General features: G+C 28.8%; 2 protein-coding genes across 2 annotated transcripts; both read left to right on the top strand.

Annotated features, from left to right (window-relative positions):
* The first annotated feature begins 291 nt into the window (after positions 1 to 291).
* Positions 292 to 7,828, top strand: LOC116402745 (beta-amyrin 11-oxidase-like). Its single transcript, XM_031882798.1, has 7 exons — positions 292 to 524; positions 3,251 to 3,737; positions 3,931 to 4,149; positions 5,918 to 5,996; positions 6,169 to 6,275; positions 7,019 to 7,140; positions 7,596 to 7,828. The coding sequence occupies exons 1-7, from the start codon at positions 292 to 294 to the stop codon at positions 7,687 to 7,689; spliced, it is 1,341 nt and encodes a 446-aa protein (XP_031738658.1). The 3' UTR covers positions 7,690 to 7,828.
* A 10,583-nt stretch (positions 7,829 to 18,411) lies between these two features.
* LOC105434775 (beta-amyrin 11-oxidase-like) lies at positions 18,412 to 26,331 on the top strand. The gene is made up of 8 exons (XM_031882796.1): positions 18,412 to 18,644; positions 20,708 to 21,194; positions 21,342 to 21,608; positions 23,614 to 23,721; positions 24,712 to 24,790; positions 24,962 to 25,068; positions 25,559 to 25,680; positions 26,126 to 26,331. The coding sequence occupies exons 1-8, from the start codon at positions 18,412 to 18,414 to the stop codon at positions 26,223 to 26,225; spliced, it is 1,503 nt and encodes a 500-aa protein (XP_031738656.1). The 3' UTR covers positions 26,226 to 26,331.
* Positions 26,332 to 26,802: the final 471 nt, after the last annotated feature.

Raw genomic sequence — 26,802 nt, 5'->3', positions numbered from 1 at the left:
TAAAGTTTAAGGGTATTTGAAAACTTTTAAAAGTTTCGAGGAATTTTTTTTACCCAAAATAGAAACTCAAAGAATATTTTGTATAATTTAACGAAATATTAATAATAAAAGGAGTAACATGGGAAGTGGGAATGAGAGATTCAACACCAAGAATTATTACTTTAATTATAATATACTTATGAACATTTAGTTAGAGAGATGAGCAATAAAAAAATAGAATTGTGAATAAGCCAAAAAATATGTTGATATAAAAAGAAAAGGTGTGTTGAAGTGGAGAGAAATATCAAAATAATGGAGTTGATGCTAAATTGGTTGTTGTTGATTGTTCCTTTTGTGGGTTTTGTTTTAGGGTTTGGGGTTTTGAAGAGATTGAATAATTTGTATTATGCATTGAAATTAGGGAAGAAATGGGATGAACTTCCTCCTGGTGATCTATCTTGGCCACTTATTGGTTCTACTCTATCCTTTCTCAAATATTTCACTTTTGGTCCACCAGACGGTTTCATTCGTGACTTCTCAAGAAGGTATATATGTCCTCACTCTTTTGCATCCAGCCATCCATATTCTACACATAATATATTGTGAGACAAATAATGATTTTCAAATAAGTTCTCCACTCTTATTTATTTGAAAACCTTCTTTTAAATTAGTTATGTTATTCAAATTCATGAATTCATGTGTATATATATTATAGTTTAGCATGACATCAGGTATGTATATAACAACTGGTTTCGAGATATGATGAGTGTGCTACATACGCAAGTGTTAATTTAGTTGAAATTTTTCGATGCACCCCTTGATCTTGTTCTACTTTGTTAAAAAAAATACTTAAAGTTAGAAATTCAATTCTTTATCCTCAAAATTATATATATAAAAAAACCCTACTCAATTACTACAACAAGAAACTTTGGAGTGTTTAGATCAGAGTTAAGTTTACTATTATCGTCATTGAATTAACCTATAAATATCATCGTGGTTGAGTTGATAGAAACAATAATCAACTTCAAAACCCGCTTTTCTTTAAACATGTCAAGTTAACAATATTTTGTTTTCTAGTTTTCAAATTTGGAAATGTGTGTGTTTTCCTTGTATTTCTCACCATTATTCTATCAATTAAGAAACGTTAAATTCCAAACAACAATATTATTTCTTTATTTTTTATTTTTGACTTAATTTTTAAAACTATAAAAAAATGGATAATAAAACAACTAAATTTATTATTTATAGCCAAAACTAGGAGTGTAGAAATAGTCCGAATAATGTGAATAACTCTCCAACCCGAACTACTTAACCCATATTATAAAAGTTGAGTTGGATTAGTTTAAAATTTGGGTTGGGTTGGGTTAAAAAAATAGTTTTTTTTTTTTTTGTTGGATTTAGGGTTGAAGAATTCGTTTCAACAACCCCAACCGAAATTAATTATATATATATATATATATATATATTTTATTATTAATTAATTAGCATAAATTTAGGTCACACACGAGACTTCCCTACTTCACGAGTTCACCGTCTCACATCTCTCTATGGTGCCAATTCTTCCTCTTGTCTCAACCTCGCTCATCCCACACTGTCATCAGCGCGTTATCTTATTTTTCCTTTCGTCTTAACTTCTCCTTCTTTGTGTTCATTGAAGATTTGAATTTTTGAATGTGTGTATTTATCAATATGACCCGCACAAAAATTTTAAATTTAACAAATATTAGAAATGAAAGAAAAAACATACCATCCACTCGGTTGGGTTGGAAATACTATATATTTAGGTTGCCAACCCAACTAACCCAACCCAACTTGTGTAGTTTTTTATTTAGATTTTTATTTTTTCTCTAAGTTACAACTCAAACCCTTTGTCAATAATTTTTTTAGATTCGTCACTCGTTGGGAATGTCCCCCAACCCAACCCAACTTGTTTACACCCCTAATTAAAAGTTAGGTCGAAATTTGAGATGCCTCGGTGTCAACCTTTTTGTTATATTAATGCATTTTTGGACTGAGGTATGATGCATGGGCTTTAGAAAGTATGTCAATTGTCAACCTAGTTGAAATGTCTAGATAATTCATTGTTCCTTCGACCCTGGTAAGATTAAAGTTAAGCCAACGTTTAAAAACTCTAATATAAGTTTGAATTTTGAAAATCAAATGATTATGTGAAAGAACATTGATTAGAAGAGATCGTGGAACTCACTATAAATCGTCAAAAGAAAAAAAATTGTAATAGTTAGTCAACTCTTTGGCAACTGTGTTATTTGGTTTTGGAGATTTGAAAATTTTGTTTGTGTTTTCTCCCGTATCTCTTATTGTCATCATAGTTTCATCTTTCTCAAGCATATAATTCTTTGTCATATTCTCACAGCTAAATCCACAACTAATAGTTTTCTTTAGTAACTTTTACTTCTCCAAAACATGATTTTGATTTTGCAAACATTTGCAAAGTAAATAGATCAAAAAGCAACTCACAACCGATATTAAATAATTAAACTTTCAACGTTTTAAAAAATATTTATATACATGGATAGAAATGTATCAATGTCTATCATGAATAGATTCTAACTTTTTTGAGAGTTTTGACAATAATTTTTTTATACGTTCTCTTCTTTTTCTCTTTTAAAATATAATTTTCAGCCCTCCAACACAAGTAATGGAAAAAATCTTTATCTTCTTACATCGACAAAAAGTATTATTTATAAAATTTGTTATTGTTTTTTTTTTATAAAAATTGTTATTCTTTTAGGTATGATAGTAACTTCCATATATATGATATATATGGTAGACATGTGAAAACATTATTAATATTAATGTAAATTCTACAAGTGAGGCTTAATCACATTTCTTCTTACATTATTTATGTTGCATAGGTGGCCTATTTATCCATTGGTTATTGTAATGTAATATACACAATATCTTAATCAACAAAATATTGATCCACAATTAAAATAAAAAATTGTTACGACATTACCCAAAATGTTACCAAACGTTGAAATCATTACTAGAGTATTAATATATTAATGACTATCATAATCTTTTACTTTGTACCGTATTATAACTTCTTTTTTTTTTTTTTTTTTTTTTTTTGTGAAAATACGTACTGAATTCTGAAACAAAAAATTTTACACTATAGAGTAAAACTATAGAATATTAATTTGATTTAAAAGTATGGTATGTTTATCTTTAAAATTAAAACTACGAGATTTCACGTGCTTCCAAGTAGTTACTAATTATTTTATTTTTCCTTTTCTTCTTCTTTGATTAGATATGGGAAAATTGATATGTACAAGACTCACATATTTGGAAAACCAACTTTAATCGTCTGCAAACCTGAAATATGTCGTCAAGTATTAACTGATGAAACCAAGTTCATTCCTAGTTATCCTACATCCATCACAGCCGTATTTGGTAAAAAATCACTGCTTCAAGTACCGAAAGAGGAGCATCGGAAGCTCCGACGGCTGACAATGGCACCGATCAGTGGCCATGCAGCGCTCGAGATGTACATTGATCATATTGAACACACTGTGATTAGTGGGTTGGAGGAATGGTCAAGCATGAAGAAGCCATTGGAATTATTAACAACGATAAAGCAACTTACCTTCAAAGTTATTTGGAACATTTTTATGGGTTCAACTCCAATAAAAAGCACTTCTATAAGAGAAATGGAGACTTTGAATGAGAATATTGCACTTGCATTCTTAACCCTGCCACTCAACTTTCCTGGCTTACCCTTCCATAAAGCACTCATGGTTAGAACAAAAATCATTTCTAATATAAATGTGACAGAGTTTCGATAACTTTTATTATATATGTGACATATATTTTAAATTAATCTAATCTACAATTCACTATATCATATGGTATAACAAAAAGAAATGTATAAATTATATGTAGGCTGGAAAAAGATTGAATGAAATACTTCAATCAATTGTGGATGAGAAGAGAATGGTGAAGAAAAGCAAAGGGGAAAATTGGGAAGCAAAAGATATGATGGATTTGTTGATGGAAGTGAGAGATGAAGATGGTGAAGGATTTGACGATGAGACCATTACAGAGATAATTTTTGGTATGCTATTTGGAGGCCAAGAGACTACAGCTTTCACTACAATGTGGGCAGTTTTGTTTCTTACAGATAATCCACAAGTATTCCAAAAGGCCAAGGTTAGACTCTTCTTTAATTTCCTAACTCATGTTTAAATTGCATAATAATGTGTATGAGATATAAATGAAACTTAATTAAGATACATATGATCAAGATTTAGACTACAAATCATATCGACATTTTAAAGTATGCTATTTTAATTTTGAGATACATGATAAAGAGACGCTATATGGTGTTTTTCTCGAAAAAAAAGCATGTTTGTGTTGGTTGTTTGAAAAATATATCAATACCGACAAAACCATCAAAACACTACTTTTGTAAAAATATGAATGAAAATGTATCGTTAAAATGTTCGTGTCAAGGGACATTACTTAGAAAATTAGAAAAGTAAAAAAATAAAAAATAAATTTAAATTAGTAAATAAACCTATTATTATTGTGATATTTAAACCAGATTAGCATGTTTATTATTATTTATATTACACCATTTATTATATATATATTGATTCACTTCAAGTCGATGTTAAACTGTTTGAAAAGTAAAAAATATTGACATATCAACGGAACATCTGAAAATTTAATACAATAGCCATATGATCACGACATGGATAACATAGTAATAAAATGTTTTTTTATTAATTTTATTATTATGAAATGAATTATTATTTTGATGGTTAAGTGTTAGATTGGTTTTAGGAAGAACAAGAAGATATCATCAGAAGAAGAGCCTCAACACAAAAGGGTGTAAGTCTATCAGAAATTAAACAAATGAAATTTCTTTCTCAGGTATTTTTATAATTTTAATTAATTTCCTTTGATCTTTTTTTAGGCACAAAATCATATATTACTATACCTTTCAGAATTGAATATAGTATGTTCTAAGATCACAATGCTGATTATATTGTTGCTTCTTTTAATTTTGAACTTTAACTTCGGTTGGTAATCAATTTTTATTGCATAATGTTTTTAAATTCTTAACATAAAAGAATTAATGTTAAAATTTTTCATGATTAATTGTTGAGAACTTTTCTACGATTGATCCCTTCAAGATTAAAGATTTATCATCTTCACAAATTTATGAAATATAACTTTTTGAATTAAGTAATAGCACACTACCACATTTTAAAGGATAACCATGTATATCATAGTCCTAATTAGATGAGGACGACTTTCTATTGCAATTATACGCTATAAAGATTGTGATTTCCCCACCCTATATATTCACGTAACCATACCCCTAATGCATAAAGATTGATTTTCATAATGTCTTACCCTGTATTTATGGAATATTCTAACAAGCTATGATAAAAAATAAATGGCATATAGAGATAATAGTCATCCTAACCGAATAAGAAATAAGTTAGAATACTTTAAAAGTTTGTGAGAGGGCAGGTACGGTCATTAATCATGAGGGCTTTCGTGAAAACAACCATTCAAACAAAAATATATATTTACGTTACTCTTGGGTTTGACAACTAGTTCTAACTAATATGATTATCATAGAATAATAAATAATTTTTCAATAAACACCATGAACAAGAGTATCTAAATAGAATTGCTACTACATATAGTTCAACTGGAAAACGATTTTGTAATCTCTTATATAGCTTTTTGAGTTTTTGATCTCTAGTTTGTTTTGTGCCTTTTCATCAATCAATAATATCACTTTTGGTCTTGTGACGTGATGAGGGTGCTACCACAAAATGTCAACCAAGTTGAGATGTTTTGATGTACCCTCTTATCCTCTCTTGCCTTGTACATATTTTCAAAATCTAGTAATATTGAATTATAACTATTAATTTTATATATTATTTTATATAATATCCAGGTTATAGATGAGACGCTTCGACTAAGTAGTGTTGCATTTATTTCTTTTCGTGAGGCAACAGAAGATATTGAAATTAATGGTTAGTTGATCGCTATATTTTTCTCATTCATCCCAAATTAGGTCTCAAATCGTACCCTTCTATAAAGGGGTTTGTGTAATATCCTTCTAGCTAAGGAAGTTAAAATATTTTTCCTGTATATATATATTGAGTGATTGTAATAACTTTGTATTGTATATTTTGATTGTTTTAGGTAAAATAATACCAAAGGGATGGAGAGTCATACTTTGGCTTCGAGGGCTTAACATGGACCAAAAACTACATCCTTCCCCTCAACACTTCAATCCTTCAAGATGGGATGTATGCATTTATTAAATACCTCTACTTATTTATGCATATTCTTTTATTTTTTATTTATGTTTTTAATTTGTTAATTCAACCACTAAATTTTTAGATGCAAAATATAAATTGACTCAATTTAGCATGTCTCCTCAAATCGAGATATATATATATATATATATATATATATATATATATATATATATATATATATATATATATAAAAGTCCTAAATTTTAGTTTTGTTGGACATTATTTGGTTTTTGAATTTCAACCTGTTATAGTTTTGAATTTAGTTTCTATTTAATAAGTGAGTTTTTTTTTTGGTTTTACACGATAAGTAAGTTTGATTAGTACTTTCTCATCTTTTTTATGCTATTTTTTTTATTTTATTTAAAATAATTATGATGTGGAATTTTCATTTAATTTTAAAAGAAAAAGATTCATGAAAAAAATTTAATTAGTTGATAAAAATAATAAAATTGATTAAAAGTGGGAATTAGTCAACAGTCTTGGTAAAAAATGAAACTCAACATTTAGAAATTATAACAAAATATCATTATCCATTAGAGATAGATTATGATAAATCCACGTAGATTTGATTTAAATCGGGAACCAATTGTCCTAAAAAACATACAAATATCAGTTAAACTAAACTCATTTATTAGAGTACTATCATCTATCACTTATAAATAATGACATTTTGTTAATATTTTGATTTATTTTGCTATATTTGAAAATATTTTTCTTATTTTTTTAAACAGAATTTTAGAGGAAGCCCAGGTGCTTTTACTCCTTTTGGACTAGGAGTTAGGATGTGCCCGGGACGTGATCTTGCCAGAATGGAGATCTCAATTTTTCTTCATTATTTTGTCCTCAATTACAAGTGAGTTTCATATAACTTTTTATCTTCTATAAACTTTTGACACAAAATAAACATAAATTTGTCAGGCTCAATACGCTTTTGTTTTTTAAATATATAGAAATGTTTCTACAAAAGGAAAAATGTGATCAATTACGTCAAGTAACTAAGTTTATTTGGTAGAGAATTTGAAAACAAGAGATTCAATAAAAAAAAAAAAAGGAAAAATCACAATAAAAAAAAAGAAAAAATTAAAGTTATTGTATTTAATATTTTTATATATATGCATTCATTCATATCAAAACAAGAAATTTAGAGACGGAAGAAAATGTACCCTATAAGCTTAATTTTCAAAAACCAAAAACAAAATGATTACCAATCATGATCGAACCTATTGAAATAAAATTGTTATTAAATTGTCTTCAACTTTTCTTTTAAAAAATATATTATCGATAAATATACGTGCTGGGTAAATGCAGGATAGAGCGACTTAATCCTGAATGCAAATTGAATTACTTACCTATTTCTCATCCTATAGACAAATGCTTGGCAAGAGTGATAAAACTCCAATGAAAGTGACTAAAAAGTCATCCCTCATGTAACCTTCTTTGGACCAACAAAGTGTGAACTTTGTGATCAACATGTACTTGTATGTATATGTGTGTGAATTTTAATTCACCCATCAAATAAAATAAATACTTTATTATTGTTATGATAAACATTTTAATTATTCTATAACATTCTTGAATCACATTTTAATTCAATTATTATGTCAAAAAAAGTTTTCGATTAAATAGTTCTTATTGTTTCAATACGAATCCTCGTTTAGCTTAATTTAATTTCTCATTTAAAAGATCTAATTTCACAACTTTAATATATATTTAGTCTCAACTACATTTTTAGAAAATAATAGGTAAACATTTTTTTTAGCATCTCACTCATTTTTCAAAATTTATTTTATTGGATGAAAAATATTATTATATTTTAAATTTAGTCCCAACTATCAGACAATTTATTGTTATTTTTTGTATGAACTATTATCTTTTTTCACTGTAGTTTTTCAAAATGTATTCACATGTTGTATTTTATTGCATTAAAATTACAATAATTTTATCTAAATTTTTTTAATAAAATATAATATTTATTGAATATACAAGCACTAAAATTCAACAACTTCATAGAAAGAAAAATTAAAACGTTTGAATTATTATTTTTACTTTACCAAACATATTAAATGAGAATTTATTCACCTTTTTAATTGAGGTGAGAAGAGAATAGATATGGCGGAAAGTTCGGCTAGCCTAAATTTGATTTATATTAGTACACAATTTAGATAAAATATTTTGATTTATAGCAAAATCGTTTGGTGTAGATATAGTGTATTTGTGTAGGTTAAATGATGTAATATAATCCAGAATATACAGTGTATTTGCAAATCATTCCGTTTTGTAAAAATATTAAATAAATATTTATTTTCGAGTTGGATATGATTGAATCAAGAAACCTTACGCTGAAATATGCAAATAGTTGGTGGTCACGTACTTGAAATAATGTTTTTTTTTTTGTGTACATGCCTAATTATAATTGAAATTTTAGATTTGGTTTCTTGTAAATGTTGTGCCGCCTAATTTAGACAGGTAAACATTGAAGTTATTTGCCTAACTTAGGCTATGCACGTTGTTTAATTTGAACCTTCACTTTAAAATGAAATGAGACTTGTTCATTTTAATGTACCTTTCTCAAGTTTATGCAGTTTGCAGGAGTGAGACATAAAGACTTTCTAACCAAGTTAACCATTTTTTTGTGTATGTAATTTTTTTTGTTCATTTTGGTATGCCAAAATGAAATATAATATATTTCATGAACCTTGGCACACTAGAGCATTATTGTTTGTCATATTTTGACAAAGTATATTGAATTATAGATTGTCATATTTTAACAAAATATTAATGGTTGAAAATATTTTTATTTTTAAATTTTTGTTTGTAGTGTTCAATATATTTTGTTATAGGCAAGAAATTCATTATATATTTGAAATTTTATTTCGAAACATACAATATTAATAATAAATGTGAAAAATTTAAATCGTTTTTGCCACGTTCTTTGTGTGGCGTTCGTGCATGGGCAAAAACGAATAAAATATTATTTAAAAATAAATTTAGCATGGGAAGAAATTTTATTTTTGCCGAAAAAATCTTTTTTGTTGGCAAAAAACAATTTTTGCCCATGAAACAAACGTGGACATAAAGTTTATTTTTGTTGACGTGATGATGATCGTGGGTAGAAATACCTTTTTGCCAACGTTTTTTTCATGACCAGAAAATATATTTTTGCCGATGGGATGATGATCATGGGCAAAAACACATTTCTGTCGACGTTTTTTTCGTGGCTAGAAATATTTTTTCTGCCAACGATTTTAATTTGTGTGGGCATTTTTGCCAACGCAACATAAAAAACGAGGGCTAAGGAAAAGACGACGGTGTTTCAGCCACGCAACGTGCCCACACAAAAATAACGTCGGTAGAAGTTGTGCCCACGTTTTCTTGCGTCTGTAAAGACAAAAATTCTTGTAGTAATAAAACAAATAAGTTTACTATTTATGGCTAAAAGTAATGGCATAAGAATAACCCGAACTATCCAAAACCCATATTATAAGTGTTGAGTTGAGTTAAAAGATTTAATTTTTTTCTGGTTGGGTTGGGTATCAGGTTGGGGGTTGAAGAATTTAGTTCAACAACCCAACCCAACCCGAATCAATGATATTTAGGTCATTTAGGTCACACACGTCACTTTCCTACTTCACGATCAACTTCACCGCCTCAAATCTTTCTACGACACCGATTCTTCCTCTCGTCTCAACTTCTTCCTTTATTATGCATTGATGTAGCTAATATGCATAATGTGTTGATGTTGATGATTGATATGTTATGACACATGATATATCAATCACATGATAGACATTATGATTGATGTTTATGATGTTGCTACATGCTTTTGGAGTGTGGTGTGTCTGTTAACTTTGTCTGTTGAACTTTTATCCCACCTGTATTGTGATCCTATCTATGAGGTCATTGATAACGTGTAGATATACCCGTTATTAGGACATTTTTTAGCCACTAGCTTTCTTCCTTTTCTTGTAGCCACTTGAGCCATTTTGTGGTAAGGATGTAATTTTTGGGTTTTGTGGTTGTCTTTTTCATAACTATTTTAAGTATTAATGTTGGAGTAATTGATTGGGTTGTCATTTGATCCTTGAAGGTGATATTGGGTAGTTAGTGCTCGAATCCTTTAGTTTCCAACAACTTTGGTTGGAGTTCGATTCTCCATCTACTTGGATAAGTTATGAAATTCACATTTGGGTGAATTGAATGGATGATATTGTTTAAGAAAGTCTTGAGCTTCTGATCTTTATGTTTAGGTTTGGTTCATTGGACTTGATTTCGACCAAGGAGTTTAGGTAAAGTTAAGGTAAGGAATTTCTACTACTGGACCCTATGTTAAAGTTGGAATGTATTGACTGAAAGGATTTGACTGCTATATGTAGATTTGAATATGTTGATGGATACATTGAACTGAGATAGTTTGACTGTTATATAGATTTGAATGTGTTGTTTGATGACACGTAATGTTGATTGAACTGTGTTATGCATTAATATGCTTAATTTTGACTGGCTATGTGTAGAGAAGGAGAATTGTTGATAGTTTTAATTGTAAATTGATGTGACTGTTTTGGACTGTTAGAATAGACTGAGGGAAAACTGTTAACTTTATCTATGGGGTGGTGTACCTTGCATGTGTCCTATGGGATCACCACATATGTGCATCCTTCGGGATCACTAGACTAATATGTGCATCATTCGGGATCACTAGACTAATATGTGCATCCTTCGGGATCACAAGATTGATTATGTGCATCCTACGGGATCACAATACTGTTATGATGTAGGGTATTTCCCAATAGGAAGTTAATTGTTTTTACCCCTAATGGGAATCGTAGTGGGTTTCTAACTGGGTATACCTTATACTCACCCTTTTTTCATGTTTAGCTTTTTCAGGCAAAGGTAATACGAGAGGTAGATCGATGAGGGACAAGGACTCGTGATTGTCATATGGGAACACTCTTTCAAAATGCTTTCGTTTACAATTTTTAATGTTTTACTGTTTCTCTTAAGTATTGATGATTGAAATGAGTTTCATGTTTTAAAAAAAATTGTTCATTTCTTGGTGATTTTATAAACGATACTTTCGAACGTTTATTTTGTTTGAAATAGGGACCAAATAAAGATTGTTTGATGTCTATTTGATTTTAAACAGATTTTATGAACTTTTATGTTTAAACGAAGTGTCTTTGTGTGAAAGTAATGACATTAGTTTAGTTTTAGAAGTTGGATCGTTACACATAGTCATTTGCATCTCGAAAGGTGAGCAAGTGTGACATTTAAACACTTCGAGAGAAGGTCACCTTAATCGTGAGCTAATTATGTAAGTTATATCGCATCGAAGCTTTCGCATTGCTTAATTGACTAATAAGGCATAGACATTCTTTTACCTTTTTCTCACATACAAGTTAGTTCCCTCAATCTTCCCAAAATTTATTCTCTTGTGCAAGAGTCTCTAGGTGTAAGTAAGTAGCTTTAGTTCTTTTTATATTCTTTTAACTCAATCACCATAACACTTAAAAGATAAGTAGACCCTAGAACTAATGTTTGGAACCAATTTTCTGTGTTCGATCTTGGATCATCTAGGTAACTTGTTGTTCGCTTTCACTTGGGTGAACAATAAAAAAACTTGTACTCAACGAGAACTTAGCTATTACACGATGAAAAGGTACATAGTGAGCATTTCGCATGCTATGATCATGACTCATGACTTATCGCATAGAATTAATCGAATAATACATAAAGATATGGCGAGCATCTTACGCGCGATGAACCTACTTCGTGACGTATTGCGATTTCACTATACAAATGCAAAATTAATAAGTCCCAATTTGTCCCAAAACAAACAACCAATCTGTCACTCACACAACTAGGGGTGTTCCTACGAAAACACTCGCACGATTTAGGGGTATACCTACATATCAGATGTTCGGTTAGGGGATATTTTTACTATGTATATGGGGTCAACCACTCACATGACTAGGGGTGTTTTGACGAGACCAATCACACAATTAGGAGTGTACCTAAGTATTACAGACATGTTTATGGACTGTGTACCTGCGATCACTCGCACAATTAGGGGTGTTCCTTCGGGATCCATCGCACAATTAGGGAGTGATCATACGGTCTCACGCACATTGTGTATCTATGATCACTCATACGACTAGGGGTGTTCCTACGAGATCACTCGCACCATTAGAGATGCTTGTACGATCTCACTCGTCTAGGTGTGTTCCATTGGACACACGACATTATTTTTATGTTTCTAACGAGAAGTTAACAGATCACCTAGCGGAACCAGTAGTGAGTTCCCTACTGGGTATATTTTATATACTCACTCTTTTCTATGTTTAATATTTCAAGCAAAGATATAGGATCTAGAAAGTTGGCGAGCGACATGAAGGATCTTTGATATGCCATATGGCGACTTAGTTTTGCTTCCGCATTTATATATAGGTTTCTCCGTATTTTGGTTTTAGAAACCTTATTTAAAGTTTCATTTGTTTACCTTATTTCTTAAAAAAATGTTAATACCCACGGGTCACGTTTTTAAATTATTTTTTATTGACTTGTCGTTTTTATGTCTTCGAACATTTATTGATATTGATTTTATAAAGAAAAATTTTAGTTTCCTTTTTCAAAAAGTGTCTTTTGATGTTTATATTTTGAATAATGACCTTAGGTCGACTTGAAAGTTCGGATCGTTAGAGATTTGATGATGAGACCATATTATAGTGAAGATTTTTAGTTTACAATGTGGGCAGTTCTGTTTCTTTAAAATAATCCACATATATTTCAAAAGGCCAAGGTTAGACTCTTCTTTAATTTCCTAACTCATGTTAAAATTGTGATGTACATAGGATATAAATGAAACGTAAATTAAAATATATATGATCAAGGTTTAGACTATAGATATCAACATTTTAAGGTATGCTATTTTGATTTCAAGACGTACATGATAAAGAGATGCTATAAGTAACGAGGAAAGGATTAAATAACCCTTTTTCCATATTCCTTTCCTTCCTCAAACTTATCCGTAATGAGTGACAATTTTAAGAATAATAGTTACGTGTATAATGTTTTATTTGTCTTTTTAAAAATAACTTAAACAACTAGACCTTTTTTTTTTTCAAGAGGAGCTTAGGTTAATTAAGATCATGCAAACATTCAATTTATATGGAAAGTTCAATATGGGCGATTGATGTACCAAACTCTCTCTTTTAGCTACTATTAAAACATAAAATTTAAACACATTAATTGAAGATCATCATTCTCATCCCAAACAAAAATAAAGAAATATAATTTAAGATTGTCTCAAATCTCGACCTCAAAGAATTTAAAATCAATTAAACCAATTTTCATTCCAACCCATCGCATCAAATAGTATTCGTGATTCGCAATATATAAAAGTCATCTTTAAAAATGATTTAAAAATAATTCCGAAGGATACTTTTGAAACCATTCATAAAATTAACTTAAAAAGTTGTCAATTAGCCTTTTCTTATGAATGATGATGATGATGATAATAATAATAATAATAATAATAAGAAGAATAATAAGCTTATCGCTAATCTACATATATTCAACACCAAGGACAATTATATATAATACATGTGAATTGAACAACAGAAAATTTGTATTGAGTTAGTATTATAAAAAGCAAAGGTGTGTTTCAAGTGGAGAAATATATATATATATATATATATATATATATATATATATATATATATAAAGATTTAAAAATAACAATCACATCAAATAACATTCGTGATCCGCAATATATAAAAGGAATGTTTAAAATTGATTTAAAAATAAATCCCAAAATTGTATTGAGTTAGTATTATAGAAAGCAAAAGTGTGTTTCAATTGATAATAAGTTGGTTGTTGTTGATTGTTCGTTTGTGTGGGTTTTGTTTTAGGGGTTACAACAGATGATAAATAATAAATAATAGGACAAATTCCAAAAACATCTCTAAACTATGGTGTTTAATTAAAGTTACATGTTCTTAAACTCATCTAAATTTTAAAATTACAAACGTCAAAACTTACATAATTGTATTGATATGATATATACAAGTTTGAGAGTTCAAGTTTTATCATTGTTGGATCTGACTTTTACGATTAATTCAAAGTTAGAAGATCCAATTTTAACACTTTTAAAACTTTAGGGGTTAAATTGTTGTTATTGAAAGTATGAATGTGTAATTTTAGCTACCACCATGTTTTCGAGATGAATTTTGCATTGGGTGATTTCTCAACTATTTTTTTTCTGTTTACTTTTTATAAAAAAATCTATTTAAAACTTAAAATTTGAATACATATCCTAGAAATTCTAACGTGTTCATTACCAACAAAAAAAAATATATCGCTGATTAGCCTTTCTCTCATTTTAAAAACACGATGACCTTTAATTTAGTAATGCAATGATAGGATGAGTGATCAAACACAAAACACAATTATATATACAATTTAATTCCATGTGCACCTAAAACTTATAAACTATTCTATATTTAATAAATTTGTTGACCTCCAATTTCGTGTTTAATAGATGTTTGATAATATAATTTTTTTTTATAAAAATATACATGAAAAATAGGTGAAATAATAAATAATATCCTCCAACTATGACTAATGTTATTAACTTCAAGAATAGCTAACATAACAAAACGAACAAATAATATAGAAGACTTCGATAACCCAATTCGACAAATACGACCTACATCTGGGGAGCTTCTTTGCTCAGATAAGAAATATTATTGAGATTAAAAAATTTGTAACTTAACCATAAAATTACATTAACAAGTTATCACCATAACTTAACCGTATAAACTTAGGCTCCCCTGACGGTAAGCTTTAATCTCCTTGAAGACAAATTCAGGCTCCCCTGAATTCATTAACCATAGTACAATTATCTCAGTCTTCATTTATATTTCTTATCAATTGATACTCTGTCAAATCTCTTGATGATCTTCAATTATCTGTAAGGTAACAGATTTACCTTCGTACAGATTCTTCACCAAAAAATAAACTTGTGAACTGTAGCTATGAAGAACGAATTTTACATTCATAACTTCTGCTTTTTAATAAACCAATAAATAAGAACTTCTTTAGCATAAAATATTCTTAAATATGAGGAATATCTTTTATCTTTTTGTTTAAAGGAGATATTTAATGAAAATATTTTAACTCCTTATTTATAAGTGATCCTAAATATAGGGAAGACATATTTTTCTTTGTTTAAATAAAAATAAAACTAATTTCATATTTATCAAATAATCTAACCATACACAAAGTCAAAAAAATCAATAGATATACCATACATCTCAATTAGTATCGACACCCCTTTTTAGCACCCTTACCATGCCCCAGTATAAAAAATGATTCATTTATCAATGATAAGGTACAAAGCGTATATATATATATAAATTTAATTCAGGAATAAAAATAAATTTTTTACAATGTCTTGGCTCAAACATGGTTGAGACATTTACGTCATTGGTACTACCTAAATGATCTCATACCAGTGAATGTATATGTATATGTATTTTATATAATTGATCTAAACCTTATGTTAGGGATTTTTGTAAAAGAGAAATAATAATTTCTTTTTATTATCATTAACGTGGTTATTTAACTAAAAGATATTATTTAAAGATGGAAATGTTATTTAAAGATAAAACATTTTCCTTCATAATATGAATCATTTATCTATATCTTTGCATAAAGAAGTTACAGGAGATTATCATGATCTTTAAATAGTCAAAAAATTGACTTCAGAGAAGTTCTCTTGAAAAATTATTATTTGTGAAGGAAGTTAAGTTGCCTTCTTTAAGATGATGTATTACTAAAGTTCTGTAAGTGGTTTTTACATTATTGCACATATTGATTAGAAATATGAAATAAGACTGAAATAGTTGAACTATGGTTAATAAATTCAAGTGGAGTCTGAGTTTATCTTTAACAAGAATCAAATACAAATTCAGGAGAGTCTATCTTTGATTATGTTTTTGTTATAACTTAATAGTATTGTTGCTTACTCATTTGAATCTTAATAATATTTCAGCTTATCTGAGCTAAGAAGCTCTCCAGACGTAGGTGATATTCACTGAACTGGGTTAACAAAGTCTAATGTGTCATTTGTTCTTTCTATTTTCTTAGTTATTTTCACAGTTAATTACTTTAGGCATAGCTAAAAGATATTATTGATTATATCACTTATTTTCACCTTATCTACTCGACCAATAAGTATGGTACTTTGTTCACATTTCTAAATAAATGTTATAAATTTTCTAATATAAATGTTATAGTTGACCTAAAGGAAAAAAGGAATTGATTGGCTAGTTTTTTCTTAAATAAAAACAACGCTAAATATACAAAATATTCCTCAACTTTACATTTTATATTAAAAATATCCTTAAACTTTTCAAAGTTTCAAAAAATACTCTGAAACTTTAAAAAGTAGGTCAAAACTACCATTGCGGTTAGTTTTATATGGAAACTGTGAAAGTTTTGTATAAAAAAATACCCTTGAACTTAAAAAAAAAAAAAGTTAAAAGATTACTCTCGTAATTAGTTTATGAACTGAACCTGTATCGCATTGCAAAACTAACTCTAAATTAAAAATGTATCTATCGTTAGTATAGTATAAATTTATTTGAATTTGTTAAGTTTTATTAGATTGACAATATTTGTTTTATGGCTTCAAAATTCGTAAATGTCATTGCATTGCTTTTTTTTTTTTTAAAAAAAAAGGGATGGTCGACATATATATAAATGCTAATAGATATAGTTATGTTTAGGCTTGTGTTTAGAAGAAGGAAACATTACATGTATTGGAGACATTCTCCATTGATCTTACTACTCTATGCATTTGTGATTCATTGTGTAACGCCTCATGCCCATGACTCGAATTTCAGATTTCCAACATTCCCCTATATCCCCTGCGACCTGACAACATCATCCTTACATGTTCTAAAGGCTTATTAGAGCGAAAGTCATCCCCACAAACCAATACGAGTCCTTTCAATATGCTTTGTCCTCACTCACATGCATCTTAGGAAAATTTCCAAGAGGTCACCCAACATAGAATTGCTCTAAGTTAAGCACGCCAAACTTTAGAGTTCCTATGATCGAGCTACCGAAAAGGAAGGTGTACTTTATTGGTATAGGTAGTAACTTTTAATTCTTTTAAGTCTTTCTTAACATTACTTTCATGTCCTCATTTCGTGTCCTCAAGATTCCTCTCATTCAGATGTGATAACGGTTCATTCATGTCCCTCTCCTAAACTCAGGGCATTACACATTTAGAAGAAATTCTCTAAACTTATTGGAAGCGCAAGTCATTCAAACAAATGAGATTTTGTTCAACAGAAAGATAATATATACAATACTGTGACGGAGAGTTTCACAAATTACTTTAGGGGAGCTCAAGTTCTTCAGAGAGGAAGTGTCTTTCTTAGAGGGCTCAAGTTTTTCAGAGAGGGAGTGTCTTTCTTAGAGGGAGACTAAGACCATCTTCACTTAAAAGTAGATAACAAATAAAAAGATTGGAGGTAGAGAAGTAGCGTCAATAGGCTTAATTTTCAAAAAATGAAAAAAAAATCTTAAAACAAAATCGTTAAGGACCAAATACTGAAGGTCAATATAGTTTATTTTCAAATTGATTCTTTTCAAACAAAAAAAGACTTCAAATAAATGTATCACTATACTAGCGATAGATATATTTTTAATATAGAGTTAGTTTCGCAGTAAGATATTAACGATTTCATTTCATATACTAATTTTGAGAGTATTTTTTTTTAAAAAAAAAATCAACTTTAATTATATATATATTTGAAACTTTTCAATAGTTAAGAGGTATTTTTTTTTACAATTATTTTAATTTTAAAAATATTCTTAAAACTTTTAGAAGTTTAGAGGTATTTTTTACCAAAAAAAAATAGAAATTTATTGGATATTTTTTTTTGGGAAGTAGGAATGAGAGATTCAACACCAAGGATTATTACTTAAGTACAATATACTTAAGAAGATATAATCAGAGAGATGAGCAATAAAAAATTAGAATTGTGAAGAAGCCAAAAAAATATGTTGATATAAAAAGCAAAGGTGTGTTGAAGTGGAGAGAAATATCAAAATAATGGAGTTGATGATAAATTGGCTGTTGTTGATTGTTCCTTGTGTGGGTTTTGTTTTAGGGTTTGGGGTTTTGAAGAGATTGAATAATTTGTATTATGCATTGAAATTAGGGAAGAAATGGGATGAACTTCCTCCTGGTGATCTATCTTGGCCACTTATTGGTTCTACTCTATCCTTTCTCAAATATTTCACTTTTGGTTCACCAGACGGTTTCATTGGTGACTTCTCAAGAAGGTATATATGTCCTCACTCTTTTGCATCCAGCCATCCATTCTACACATGTATTGAGAGACAAATAATGATTTTCAAATAAGTTTCCCACTCTAATTTATTTGAAAACTTACTTTTAAATTAGTTCTCTTCTTTAAATTCACAAATTCATGTGTGTATATATTATAGTTTAGCATGACATCAAGTATGTATGATGAGTTTGCTACATACGCAAGTGTTAATTTAGTTGAGATTTCTCGATGCATCCATCGATCTTGTTCTACTTTGTTAAAAAAATTATTATAAGGTCCTCAAAATTATATATATAAAAAAATCTTCTCACTTACTACTACAAAACACTTTGGGTATTTAGCTCAGCATTAAGTTGACTATTATGGTCACTAAATTAACCTATAAATATCATTCAGGTTGAGTTGATAGAAACAATTATCAACTTGGAAAACCTGCTTTTCTTAAACATGTAAAGTTAACAATATTTTGTTTTCTAGTTTTCAAATTTTGAAATGTATGTGCTTTCCTTGTATTTTCTCACCATTATTCTATTAATTATTAAACACTTGAATTCACTTAATTTTTAAAGGTAATTGATAATAAAACAACAAAATTTATTAGTTTGAATAACTCGAATAATCGGACGAGCATGATTATCTTATTTCCCCTTTCTTCTCGACTTCCCCTTCTCAGTGTTCATTGAAGCTATGGATTTTTAGATCTTTAGATTTATCGATATGATAGGTACATCAATTTTAAATTTAACAAACATTAGAAATGAAATAAAAAAAACAATACAACCGAATAACACAACCATTGGGTTGGATTGCATTTGATTGAGTTGGAAATACTATATATTCGGGTTGTCAACCCAACCAACTCAAAAATATGGATTGAGTTGGACATGTCCTACAACCCAATCCAACTTGTTTACACTTGTAGCTAAAAGTTAAGTCGAAATTTGAGATGTCTTGGTGTCAACATTTTTCTTATATCAATGCATTTTTGGACCGAGGTATGATGTGGAAGCTTTAGGAGGCGTGTCAATTGTCAACCTAGTTGAAATGTTTAGATACACTCATCGAGCCTTCGATCTTAGCACTTTTTTAAAATGTAAGTTAAAGTCAAAATTTAAAAACTAAAATTCAACTCAGTAAATATAAGTTTAATTTTTTAAAAATAAAACAATTATGTGAGAGAATATTCATTAGAAGAGATCGTGGAACTCACTATAAATACGTCAAAAGAAAAGAAAATTGTAGTAGTTAGTCAACCCTTTGGCAACTGTATTATTTGATTTTGGAGATTTTAAAATTTTGTTAATGTTTTCTTCTATATCTCTTATTGTCATGATAGTTTCATCTTTCTCAAAGATATTGTTTGTCATATAATTCTACCAGCCAAATCCCCCACTAATTGTTTTTTTTTAAGTGATCTTTAGTTTTCCAACATGATTTTGATTTTGAAAACATGTGCAAAACAAATAAATTGAAAAACAACTCATACCCAAATTGATGCATAATTGAACTTTCAACCTTTTAGAAACATTTAGACATGGACAAAAATGTATTAATGTCTATTCACAAATAAATTCTAATATTTTTAGAAGTTTTGTCTTTTAATTACAATAAATTTTCTATACGTTTTTCTCATTCTCTTATTTAAAATATAATTTTCAAACACTCTAACACAAGTGAAAATATCTTTATGTTCTTATATCGACAAAAAAGTTTTTATCAAATTTGTTATAGTTACTATATATATATATGGTAGATATGTGAAAACATAAAATAAAAAATTGTTACGACATTAGGCTAAAATATTACCAAATGACCATCATAATCTTTTAGTTTGTACCATATTATTAACTTTTTTTTTATTATGAAAATGCGTACTGAAATAAAAACTTTTACGCTATAAAGTAAAACTATAGAATATTAATTTGATGTTAAACTTATGGTATGTTTTAATTAAGTTCTTCTAAAATAAAACTACGAGACTTCACGTGCTTTCAAGTAGTTACATAACCCAAGTTACTAATTATTTTATTTTTCCTTTTCTTCTTCTTTGATTAGATATGGGAAACTTGATATGTACAAGACTCACATATTTGGAAAACCAACTGTAATCGTCTGCAAACCTGAAATATGTCGTCAAGTATTAACTGATGAAACCAAGTTCATTCTTGGTTATCCCAAAACCATGACAACCGTATTTGGTAAAAAATCACTGCTTCAAGTCTCGAAGGAGGAGCATCGGAAGCTCCGACGGCTGACAACAGCACCGATCAGCGGCCACGCGGCGCTCGAGATGTACATTGATCATATTGAACACACTGTAATTAGTGGGTTGGAGGAATGGTCAAGCATGGAGAAGCCATTGGAGTTATTAACAACGATAAAGCATCTTACCTTCAAAATTATTTGGAACATTTTTATGGGTTCAACTCCAATAAAAAGCACTTCTATAAGAGAAATGGAGACTTTGAATGAGAATATTGCACTTGCGTTCTTCACTCTGCCACTCAACTTTCCTGGCTTACCCTTCCATAAAGCACTCATGGTAAGAACAAAAATAATTTCTAATACAAATGTGACGAAGTGTCGATAACTTTTATCATATATGTGAAATATATTTTCAATTAATCTACTCTACAATAATCACTATATCGTATGATACAACGAAAAGAAATGTATAAATTATATGTAGGCTGGAAAAAGATTGAATGAAATACTTCAATCATATTTGGATGAGAAGAGAATGGTGAAGAAAAGCAAAGGGGAAAATTGGGAAGCAAAAGATATGATGGATTTGTTGATGGAAGTGAGAGATGAAGATGGTGAAGGATTTGATGATGAGACCATTACAGAGATCATTTTTGGTATGCTATTTGGAGGCCAAGAGACTACAGCCTTCACTACAATGTGGGCAGTTTTGTTTCTTACGGATAATCCACATATATTCCAGAAGGCCAAGGTTAGACTCTTCTTTAATTTCCCAACTCATGTTTTAATTGCATAATAATGTATATGAGATAAATGAAACTTAATTAAGAAGATATACATGATCAAGGTTTAGACTACAAATTCATATAGACATTTTAGGGTATGCTATTTCGATTTCGAGATTCATAATAAAGAGATGTTATATGAATGTACCAATAATATAGTTGAGATATCCTAGTGTGTATCTATTGATTCTCGTTTTTGGTGTTTTTTTTTTTGGAAAAAAAAGCATATTTAATTGGTATTGGTTGTTTGAAAAAAATATCAATATCGACAAAAAGATGGAAACGTTGCTTTTGTAAAAATATAAATGAAAAAGTTTGGTTAAAATATTTGTGTTGATGGACATTTCTTAGAAATTTATAACAGACAAAATAAAAAAAAAATTCAAATTATATTAGTAAATAAATATATTATTAGGATATTTATTATTTAACGAGAGTAGTAAGCATGTTTATTATTATTTATATTATATTTAACATAAGTAACATGTTATTGTTTATTTTCTTACCTTCTATATTTAAATATATATATGTATATAATGAAAATATTGATTTACATTTGAAGTCGATGTCAAACTCATTGAAATATAAGAATATTGACACGTCGATAAAACGACCAAAAATTTAATACTAGGAACATATGATCATGGATAACATAGTAATCTAGTATTTTTTATTAATTTTATTATTATGAAAAAAAAAATTATTATTTTGTTGTTAAGTTTAAGAATTGGTTTTAGGAAGAACAAGAAGATATCATCATCAGAAGAGCCTCAACACAAAAGGGTGTAAGTCTATCAGAGATTAAACAAATGAAATTTCTTTCTCAGGTATTTTTATTTTAATTCATTTCCTTTTATTTTTATTTTAATTTGAACATTAAGTTTGATTGGTAATCAATTTTGATTTCATAACATTTTTAAGATTCTTAACCTAAAAGAATTCGTGTTAAAGTTTTACGTGATTAATTGTTGAGTTTTCTTTGACGGTTGTTGATATCCCTTTATGATTAAACATCTGTCCTCATCACAAAACGTCATAGAGATGGTCATTCCTAACACAATAAGTAAAAAAGTTAGAATACTTTAAAAGTTTACAAGAAGACAGGTCATTAATCATAAATGTTCTTTGTGAAAACGGCCATTCAAAAAAAAAATTGTATTTACGTGCACTACTACAAAAACAGGCTCTCTCGACGTTTTTAAACTGTCAAGAATCACTATTCTTGACGGTTTTAAAACCATCGTTAAAGCTAGTGTCAAGAAAGCCAAAGTTCTTGACGGTTGATAAAAACGTCAAGAATATTGAACGTTGACGTTTTATAAACGTCAAGTATACAAATGTCCATGACAGTTCAAAACTGTCAAGAGTATGAGTGTTTGTAACAGTTTAAAACCATCAAGATTATAAGTGTTCATGACATTTAATAACCGTCAAGAAATTGATTGTTTATGACATTGAAAACCGTCAAGGATGCACTTGTTTATGACATTTTAAAACCGTCAAGTATGTTATGATTTTTTTTATAAAAAAAAATTGTAATCAATTATATTCTTGTTCCTATAATTCAGTGATTCTATTTTAACACAAAACTAGTACACATATAAATAAGAACTTTCATATATAACAATAACATAGATAAAATTTTTACAAAGAAACTAAGTACATGAAATCTATCGAATTTTTCCAAAAGAATAAATACAAGTAAAATAGAAACTAAACCTTTTGTAGCTGCTCCTTATTACCTTGACCTTTAAGGAATGGAACGAACATCCCTAAACAAAGAAAAAATAGAGAATGAGAGATGAACCATTAAACATAATTCCAAAAGTTAAAACGACGGTGGTACAAGGAAGCACGACGAATGGACTGCGGCGCACGGTGAATGGAGCACGGTGATCAAGAAGCATCGTTTTTGAATGGATTAGGCGACAATTTCAAACGGAGTTCAGATGAAGCTCGTTTTGTTTTCAGACGACAATTTCGAACGAAGTACAGATGAAGTTCTTCCTCGACGACGATTACAAACGGAGCACGGTAAATGAAGTTTCATTTTCGAAGGATAGGCGGGAAGAATATCAGGTGGCGTTTCGTTTTTGAAGGAGAGGCATGAAGGATATCAGACGACGATTTTATCTTCGAATGAGAGGCGTGAAGAAGCGTTTCATTTTTCTAGGGTTTGTCTAGCTACAATCCACGTGCGTGTTTCCATTTTTTTTCCACTTATTTCATAAACTTGACATTTTTAAAACGTCAAGAAAATTATCTCACTTGACGTTTAAAAAACGTCAAGAAGTTTGGAAAATTACCTCACTTCCGTATTTTCATAAAAATTCTTGATGTTTTAAAACGTCAAGAATTTAAAATTTTCTTGACGTTTTTAAAACATCAAAAACAAATATTTATCACTTGATGTTTAAAAACCGTCAAGAATATCGAATTTATAAAAATTCTTGACGTTTTAAAAATGTCAAGAATTAATATAAACTTCTTGACGTTTTAAAAACGTCAAGAAAAAATACTTATTACTTGACGTTTAAAAACGTCAAGAAAGTTAAAAAATTTCCTACCTCCGTTTTTTCATAAAAAATCTTGACGTTTTTTATTTAAAGTAACCTATTTCTTGACCTTTTTTCAAAAATCGTCAAGTATTCAAAACTACAAGCGTCAAGAAAGCCCTTTTTTGTAATAGCAGTGACTCTTGAATTCAACAACTAGTTTTAACTAATATGATTGTCATATAATAGCAAATAATATTTTAATAAACACCACCAACAAGTATCTGAATATAGTAACTAGAATTGCTACTCTATGGCTCAACTAGAAAGAGGTTTTGTAATCTTTTATATAGCTATTTGTGTTTCTTTCTCGTTTGTTTTGTACCTTTCCATCGATCAATGATATCGTTTTTGGTTTTGAGGTGTGATGAGGATGCTATAGAGAGATGTCGACCTAGATGAGATGTGTTTATATATCCTCTAATATGCTTATCTATTATATATTTTCAAAATCTAGTAATATTATTGAATTATAACTATTAATTGATCTATATACTTTTTGTATAATATCCAGGTTATAGATGAGACGCTTCGCTTAAGTAGTATGGTATTTGCTGCTTTTCGTGAGGCAACAGTTGATGTTGAAATTAACGGTTGGTTTATGACTATATTTTTCACTTTCATCCCAGATTAAGTCTCAAACCGTACCCTTCTATAAAGGCCGGTTTGTATAATATCCTTCTAGCTAAAAAAGGTAAAATATTTTCCCTATATACATTGAGTAAGTGCAATAACTTTGTATTATATATTTTGATTGTTTTTAGGTAAAATAATACCAAAGGGATGGAAAGTCATACCTTGGTTTCGAGGGCTTAACATGGACCAAAAACTACATCCTTCCCCCCAACAATTCAATCCTTCCAGATGGGATGTATGCATTTATTAAATACCTCTACTTATTTATGCATATTCTTTTTTTTTTTTTTTTATGTTTTTAATTTGTTAATTCAACAACTAATCTTTTAGATGCAAAATATAAATGGACTAAATTTAGTATGTCTCCCAAAATTGATATATATATATATATATAATCCTAAGTTTTGAATATAGTTTTGCTTACATTTATTTTGGTTTTTTTGGATCTCAAACTATAACATTTTAATTTTTATGTTTAGTTTCCAACCTCGTGATAGATGATGACATATTTGATTTTCCAAAACTTGTTGTTCTTAAGAGCATACAAATGTCAATTAAACTAAACTCATTTTAGCAATTAGTATCAATTTCTACATGTGATAGATGATAGTATTTTATTAGGGTCTATCATCTATCACCGATAAATAATGACATTTTATATATTTATAAATATTTTGATTCATTTTGTTATATTTGAAAACATTTTCTTGCATTTTTTTAAACAGAATTTTGGAAGAAATTCTGGTGTTTTTACTCCCTTTGGACTAGGAGTTAGGATGTGCCCGGGACGTGATCTTGCCAGAATGGAGATCTCAATTTTCCTTCATTATTTTGTCCTCAATTACAGGTGAGTTTCATCCAACTTTTTATCTTCAATAAACTTCTGACACAAAATAAACATAAATTTGTCAACCTCAACATGCTTTTGTTTAATTTTAAATAAATAGAAATGTTTTTACGAAATGAAAAATGTGATCAATCACGTATAATAACTAAGTTTATTTGGTAGAGAATTTGAAAACAAGATATCCAATACAAAAAAAGTAGAGTTATTTTATTTAATGTTTATATATACATATATATATATATATACATCCATGTATGTAAATCAAAACAACAGACAGAGATGGAAAATGTATCCTATAAACTTAGTTTCAAAAACCAAAAACTAAAAACAAAATGATTACCATTCACAGTCAAACTTATCGAAATAAAATTGTTATTAAATTGCTTTTAACTTTTTTTAAAAAATATATATATTATGGATAAATATACGTGTTGAATAAATGCAGGATAGAGCGACTTAATCCTGAATGCAAATTAAATTACTTGCCCATTTCTCATCCTATAGACAAATGTTTGGCAAGAGTGATAAAAACTCCATCAAAGTGACTAAAAAGTCATCCCTCATGTAACCTTCTTTGGCCCAACAAGTGTGAACTTTGTGATGATTATTGTATCTAAACTTCTAAATATATATGACATTTACTTGTGTGTATGTGTGTGTGAATTTTAATTCACCCATGGAATAAAATAAATACTTTATAATTATTGTTATGATAAAGATTTTTATTTTTCTATAACATTCTTTGAATCACATTTTAATTGAATGTTTAAAAAAATCAATTCAAGTATTATGTCAAGAAAAAAGTTTTCAATTAAATAGTTCTTACTGCTTCACAATGAATCTCGTTGAGGTCAATTTAATGTCATAAAGAAAAAAAAAAAATCTAATTTCACACTTTAATATATCTTAAATTTAGGTCCGACTATCTTTTTTTCAAAAGAATAACATATGGGTCCGTAGGTGCACCCAACATCCCCACTGAGTCATCCTTTTAGCATCTTTTTAATTTTTCAAGATGTATTCACATATTGTATGTTATTGCATTAACATTATTATTATATTTTAAATTTAGTCTCAACTATCCATCTACTATTATTTTTTTGTGAATTTTTTTTATGAACT

This window comes from Cucumis sativus, chromosome 3, assembly GCF_000004075.3.
Source record: "Cucumis sativus cultivar 9930 chromosome 3, Cucumber_9930_V3, whole genome shotgun sequence".
Taxonomy (NCBI): domain Eukaryota; kingdom Viridiplantae; phylum Streptophyta; class Magnoliopsida; order Cucurbitales; family Cucurbitaceae; genus Cucumis; species Cucumis sativus.
The sequence above is the reverse complement of the archived record's forward strand: the minus strand, read 5'-3'. Positions and strand labels throughout refer to the sequence as shown.